Genomic DNA, 7,778 nt, shown 5'->3' on the forward strand with positions numbered 1-7,778 from the left:
GAGGATTAAGAAACATTGAAATGACATCCCATTCTACGAATAACTTTAATATGAAATTCTTGAAGTACACACTGATGAATCTCACTTTTACATCAATCAAGAGAAACAGACATAGTGAGGGGCTGGGTGGAGGGATCACTGAAAAGAACAACTTTATTCATAACCAGTTACGTCTTATTCCTTATTAGAGCCACCCTATGGACTTTCTATTTAACCTACATCTTTTGACTGTATATTTCCCTCATTCCAAATAGATTAATAAAAATGTATCTTTCTTAAGAAAAAAAAACAAACACCACATGTTTTCACTCATAAGTGGGAGTTGAACAATGAGAACACAGGGACACAGGGAGGGGAACATCACACACTAGGGCCTGTTGGGGGGTCGGGGGCAATGGGAGGGAGAACATTAGGACAAATATCTAATGCATGCAGGGCTTAAAACCTAGATGATGGGTTGATAGGTGCAGCAAACCACCATGGCAGATGTATACCTATGTAACAAACCTGCACATTCTGCAATGTACACCTATGTAACAAACCTGCATATTGTACATACGTATCCCAGAACTTAAAGCAAAATTTAAAAAGAAACTTACGTAAGAAAACACAGGAAAATATCTTCATTATACCTAGGCAATGACAGACTTCTTAAATAAGGCACAAAGAGCACAACTCATAAAGGAAAACTGATAAATTTGCATATAATAACATTTGAAATTCTGTATGACAAAAGACACCATAAACAAACTAGAAACGCATGCACAAATTGGAAGAATTTTGCAGTTCATATAGCAAAATAATTGTAATAGAATTTATGAAGAACTGCCACTAGATAAATAAGGCAAAGCAGAAAGGAAAAATGAAGCAATTGATTTCAACAGAAGAGGAAAAAATGGGTGGCAAAAGAAAAATATGTAAAAGTGTTCAATTTTGCTATTAATCAGACAAATGCAAATGAAAGCCATAATGGTAATCTGTTTTATACCTATTGGCTTGAGAAAAATTGAAAATTGATATTATGTATTGGTAAAAGTGTAGAGGAATAGAAATTCTTGTATACTTCTGGAAATATAAATGACTCCCAATACTTTGGCAGAAAAAAAAAAAGGAAAAAGAAAAAATCCTAACCAAGATATTCTCAATGCTATCTTCACCTTTTCACTTCTACAAGACCATTGTTTCAGAAACTCTTTATCAGGTTTTACATAGTTCTCAAACTCAAATAACATGGAATTGGTGGTTAAGTTTTCCAAACTTAGTTCCTTTAGAAGATTATCCCCATTTCTCTCCACAAAGCGAAGAAGATGATAGCTTCCTAAATTTCACTCTTATAAAAAAAAATATATATATAGGCATAAAGAAGCTACAACTTCAAAGTGGTTAAAGCCTGGTGGAATCACAAACACATTTAGTCATCCTTTTACATGAAAAAAAAATACATTTATTTGACAAAAACTTCAACAATAAAAATTCTGTTGTATATAGTTCTTAACTAAACAACTGCTGCTTCTCCATGTTTGTAGCACAAAACCAAGAACAGTTCTCCCCAATTTCTTTCGATATAATACAGTTAAAGCTGGAACACAACTGTAGACCACAATTCACCATTATAAAGTGCACAATGGAAATGGACAAATACCACTGTAATCCCAACAGATTCACCTTTGAGTAAGTTCTACAGCAGCAATGATTTTACAATGATTCTACAGTCATTTTACAATAATAATGAAGTTATTAATAAACAAGTACTCCAATAATCATTCTACAGGAACAGTCCAAGTGGCCTCAGCCTCTAGAAACAAGAGGAAACAAGCCTCTTACATTGTCTGTAAGAGCCTAAACAATAAGAAACTTCCTTTTTCAGACTTCAGCACTAAAGTTGCAATTAACTTCATTTTCAACTGAGAAAGATAAAAGCCTGAGTCTTAAGACCTATCAGACGTAAAAGAAAGATACAGGACAAAGTAGTAAGGGTCCAGAAATGTGTGTATAGAAATAATCTAGGCTGAGTCTAGAAATCTTCCCACCCAGATAGCAAACTTCCCTTCCTTGAATAAGAGCCTTCTGTGTATCCATATGCAGAAAATGCTTTTTGCCAGGCACTATAAACAAAATGGTTTGGGCGTTTCCTTGAGTGTTTACAGGCCCCCCTCAGTAAGGTTACGATGAGTATTTTTATACCACTTCCTTCTAAATGCCCCTGGATCCATGTATGTCTTAGAAACCTCAACTCCTTCCTACTTTATTTCAGAAACAGCAGTTTGGGAATGTGGGCCTGTTTCCTTTCTGGTAATATGGAAACTTATAATAAGTAGAGTAATAACTCATGACTATTGTTTGTTAAGATGCCTGAAGAAGATACAGCACCTTATATGTAAAATTGCCAATAATTTGCTAACAATATAAAAAATGGGTCCCAGAAGTAGAAAAATCATGATCTGTTTCACATTAGAGCAGAATCAGAATCAGGCTACAGCCCAATTTACAGCCCCAGATTCCTCAGGTTTTAGCTCCCTAAAAGCAGAGAAGTAAAATTACAGCTCTCTGGGGTAGTATCTTTCCGTTCCTATCCTAGTGAAAATCTGCCTGTACTTGTGAAAAAGCTGCCTTTATAAGCCAATAGGATTATTCTCACGCAGGACGGGTCTGAAGCTTTTAACATTCCTACCCCAATCTTTACCAAACCAATAATTTTAAAAGGAAAAATACATAAATGTATTAAAAAGATAATAACAAAATAATACAATACCCGGAACTACTTTATTTTTTGCTGACATGTTCTATATTGATTACTTTTCTTTCTTTTTAAATTATCTTCCTTTGGTTTCTTCAAGGGAATTTTTTTGTCAGTTTTTTTTGTTTTTGTTTTTTTGCTATTTTTTGTTATGTTTTTACTTTGATGATTAAAATCAATAAAAAGCATTCTCTAAAACCAACTAACCAACAAACAATAAGATAAAATTAACATTTGGAATTTTCTTACCTTTACTCAGACTTTTCACTGCTCAAAGCAGGAAGAGTTCACCTTTATCCAAGAAAGTGTTCATGAATTTACTGTACTTCGGCTCTCAAAGTCAACCCCCTGCAAAGAATCACTACTTCTTCCAAACTGGCCAATAAATTGCACAAAGAGGAACATAAGAGTTGAAAGCTTCAGAAAACTCCAACAATGAGGGATGTTATAGCCATTTTTATAGAGGCTTTCTTTTCTATGATTCATACTAATAAACAGGGAAGATTACAGAGAGGGAGAAAGAGGGGTGACTTACTATATGTAGCAACCCTGGGATTAAGAAAGTTGACTAGAAAGCCAAAAACATTTGTCTCTGAAATCTCAGCTTGATGTTTAATCTCAGATGTATTAGTCTGACGGTCTAAAGAATTCAAATCCAGGGGGATGGAGAGTAAGAGATCTTTGCTACAGTGTTCATCATGATGGCACCTTAATGTCTTTCACCTGGAAACACTGAAATATCTGACAGAATTTAGTCCCAATAATTAAGATTGGTTCTCATAAAACCACTAGAAAGAAAGATGCCTCTATAAAAGGTAAGTATACAAATAAGTTAGGGTGAACATAAACAGGTTTACCACAGTAGATAAGGGATTGATTACTTGGGTTTTTGGGACATCATCAATCATGGATTAGACTCTTGCTTCTTCTCTAGCTCCAGCTCGGCAGCCCTTTGTACCGCTGCATCGACTAGCAGCTGGAAGCTGCTGAAGTCGGCGTACTCCTCTGTTGACACAGGTTCTGGAGAAGACGAGGACGTGATGTTAGAAACCTTGACCTTTTTCTTTGGTTGGGCTATCATGGTGAGCTTCTGGCTAGGGGCCGACCCCGGCTCTGGTATCTTCTCTCCTGACATCTGGCTCTTTGGCGAGGACCGCAGGGGCAGGCTTTGTACATTGTCTGAACCACGGGGCCCTGACTTGGCCGGCACAGACGCATCGGTGCTCTGCAGGTGGGTGGCATGGGCATCTTGGCCCGTTTTGTGGCCAACAATGCGGTCGTTTCCACGCCGTTGCAGCATATCCGGGAGAATGCGTCTGCGAGCATTGATGAACCAGTTAGAAATCTGCGACAAAGACAAATTGGTCTTCTTTGACAGCATTCGCTTCTCCGCTTCTGAAGGGTAGGCCCTAAACCGATGCTTATACATCCAGCGACGGAGGATCTTAACGGACTCTGCTGGCAAGTATCCCTTGCGCTTCTTCTTGTGCTCTGGTAAGGCAAGAACTTTGCCTGTATCTGCGTTATTTCTCAACATGATTGAGGTGTCTTGGGCTGGGCTTTGGGTCTTCGCCGGGCTGTCTTTTTTTGGCCGCCGGCTGTCTTTTTCCGCCCGCCGGCTGTCTTTTTCCACCCGGCTTCGGGTCTCGGCCGGGCCGTCCGCAGCGGCCTCCATATTCAAAGAGGCTTATCTTTACTGTATTGAGAATCACAGACAACTAAGTTAGGACAAAGGTAGGTTTGGGAGAGCCACTTTAGAAAGCATGGGCAAATCTCCAAGGGGAAGTCTCACCTGTTGTTTCGGAGGAAGAAAACCAGCGTTGCTAACAGAGTTGCTAAGAGCGGAGTTAGTTATCTCAGTGACGTCACATCCTTTATTCTCCACGCCGCCCCTCCCCCACACTTCCTGGACTTCCCCTTTTCCCAATGTTCTTGCGTTATTTTCTGTAACTTCCAATGCACTTGATTTTATGCAGTTTATAGCTCTCCAGAGTTTTCTCTGCTGTTGTCACCAGTTTCCACTAACTGACGAACTCTATTTCTATTAGTGTAAATACGCCTATCACTTTCTTCCTATTTGATTTTACTCTGGTATTATTCTTCCCTCTTATTACTTTTAATTGTCTCACTGGCTCATCTAGATATATCAGGAACAAATTGTTGGCTAGCTACTAACCTCAATAAAAGAGTGTAACTACTGTACTTTGACTCCTCTCTTCCATTCTTCCACGTTCAAAGCAGATATTAATAATAATTTTGAACTAGACTTTTGCTTTTGATGCCTTGCTTAAATTTTTCTTCTCTATGGCCTTAAAATCTTTGTCTTTTTTTTTTTTTTTTCTTTGATACGGAGTCTCGCTCTGTCGCCCAGGTTGGAGTGCAGTGGCACAGTGGCAGCATCTTGGCTCACTGCAACCTCCGCCTCCTGGGTTCAAGCGATTCCCCTGCCTCAGCCTCCCAAGTAGCTGAGATTACGGTGCCTGTCACCACGCCCGGCTAATTTTTTGTATTTTTGGTACAGGTGGGGTTTCACCATATTAGCCGTGATGGTCTCCATCTCCTGACCTCGTTATCCACCTGCCTTGGCCTCCGCCTCCCAAAGTGCTGGGATTACAGGCCTGAGGCCCAGAGCCCAGCCAAAATCTTTGTCTTTTGAATGACTTTGCTATTGCCTGTCAGTACCACTGAGGTCTTCGTGTCTCTTCCTTGGACTCGGATATCTAGTTGTGATGTATCTCTTTAAACTTCAGTCAGAAATTGAGGGATCTTTTAGCAATCTGGAATAAGTGGAATAAGATAGAATTCAAGAAATAATGGTGATCACAGACAGTTTATTTAAATATTTATTTTTAAAATTATTATTATTATTATTATTATTATTATTTTGAGATGAAGCCTCGCTCTGTCACCCGGATTGGAGTGTAGTAGTGGCACAATCTCAGCTCACTGCAACCTCAACCTCTCAGGTTCAACTGATTCTCCTGTTTCGGTCTCCCAAGTAGCTGGGATTACAGATGTGCACCACCACACCCGGCTAATTTTTGTATTTTTAGTAGAGTCAAGGTTTCACCGTGTTTGCCAGGCTGGTCTCGGACTCCTGACCTCCAGCGATCCACCCACCTGGGCCTCCCAAAGTGCTGGATTACAGGTGTGAGCCACTGCAGCCGGCCAAATATTTCTTGATATTTCCAGCATGTAGAAATCACCCCATAAGTCAAATGAAAATAATTTGTAAATTTCAAATTTTCATTTCTAGTAGCTGAAAAATAAGGCTTGACTTTTTTCAAGAACACTATGATTCACTTTGAAGACAATTACCACCAGCATCAACTCTGATTCCTCAATAATACTGTATGGTATTATTTATTTTTAATTTCAGATATTTTTCAGAGTCCTAGCTATCATCTTAAGCAGCATATATTATCCACAGTTTCCTTTTGCCCTTAAGAGTTCTTCCTTGTCACTGGGCTGGATATCAGAATGTTGTCTACTGATCCTTTGGCTGTTGGTAATCTTCCTTATTGGTACTGACTTTCATCACTTAAAATTTATTGTAAGGGAGACCTACTGAAGAACACAATCAAATCTGATGAACAACTGAGTAAAGCTCCCAACAACGAATAATTGAGTATGTTGGATACAGTTGAAGATCTACTTTGGAATACTCTAGAAAAGAATGCTACTATTTCCACTGGACTTTTGGGCTTTTGAAACACAGAAGGTAAGATTTTCTATGCATAGTAGAAACTCAGTTCCTGCAACTGTTTCTCACCAACACATTTATGCTTCATGCTCGCTGAAAGTATTTTTGTGTGTCAGTATGACTTCTAGTAACTTGTCTTCCCTCACTTGTTACTCCTATACGTTCTTTCTGTCTATGGGGATTCAGGCCTCTGCTCAAGGATTGACGTAGAATTGCACATATTTAACGAATTACAGATTTCTTCTCACTGACATGATCCAGGTTCTTGATTTTTAATGTCTACTTTATGATTCCCCTCTAAAAAGAATATTATGATGGCTCAAAATTATTCCCAGGAGATTTGGAAACTGTCTTTTCCTTTACCAACACATATAGGAATATGGAGAAATCTGGAAAGTAGGTGAGAAATTGGAAATGAATCCCATCGCTTTTGACACAAAAAAATGTGACTTCCTTTCATGATGAAATAATTGAAATGCTGAATAGAAACTGTATTACCTTTCTTCATGTTTTTGGTGATACAAAATTATGAATTATGGATATCTCTGAGAGAAAGATAGATTGCTTCCACCTACTTCTTTATAACTTGTAAGAAGATAAAATGATCTAAATAGTGTCTATCAATTTTTATCTTCCTTTATTGTTTCTTTTTATGTGAAGTACACAGATCTCATTGTAAACAGTTTGTCTATTTATAAGCATTGATTTATTTACTTGTGACTCTGAAAAGTGCCTTCTCATGACTGTACTAGGGATGTCAATGGCATTACACTATAATAGACATTTTATTTCTCAAATTATGAAAGACCATAGTGAGACTGAGGTCCTTATTATTTTATTGCTTATTGTTTCCAGTAATATAATTTTCATATGAGTATTCTACAAACCAAATTATGTTGATCTACTTGTAGAGTTTTAGAGAAAGCTTGATTTTTGGCATCGAAGAAATGGGAGACTATAAAACCAAATTAAAAAACAAAACCAAGGCCAGGTGCGGTGGCTCACGCCTGTAATCCCAACACTTTGGGAGGCCGAGGCGGGTGGATCACGAGGTAAGGAGTTTGAGACCAGCCTGGCCAACATAGTGAAACCCCTGTCTCTACTAAAAGTACAAAAAAGTAGCCGGGGGTGGTGGCGGGTACCTGTAATCTCAGCTACTCGGGAGGCTGAGGCAGGAGAATCACTTGAACCTGGGAGGCAGAGGTTGCAGTGAGCTGAGATTGTGCCATTGCACACAGCCTGGGTGACAGTGCAAGGCTCCATTTCAAAACAAACAAACAAACAAACAAACAAAAAAACAAAAACAAAAATCAAAGCACAGTGAACTAAGCAAAAATT

At 38.6% G+C, this 7,778-nt stretch overlaps 1 protein-coding gene across 1 annotated transcript; it reads right to left on the reverse strand.

Annotated features, from left to right (window-relative positions):
- Positions 1 to 3,180: 3,180 nt before the first annotated feature.
- TGIF2LX (TGFB induced factor homeobox 2 like X-linked) lies at positions 3,181 to 4,412 on the reverse strand. The gene has a single exon (XM_025373139.1). The coding sequence runs from the start codon at positions 4,410 to 4,412 to the stop codon at positions 3,642 to 3,644; it is 771 nt and encodes a 256-aa protein (XP_025228924.1). The 3' UTR covers positions 3,181 to 3,641.
- Positions 4,413 to 7,778: the final 3,366 nt, after the last annotated feature.

The sequence above is a fragment of the Theropithecus gelada genome, chromosome X (genome assembly GCF_003255815.1).
Source record: "Theropithecus gelada isolate Dixy chromosome X, Tgel_1.0, whole genome shotgun sequence".
NCBI lineage: Eukaryota > Metazoa > Chordata > Mammalia > Primates > Cercopithecidae > Theropithecus > Theropithecus gelada.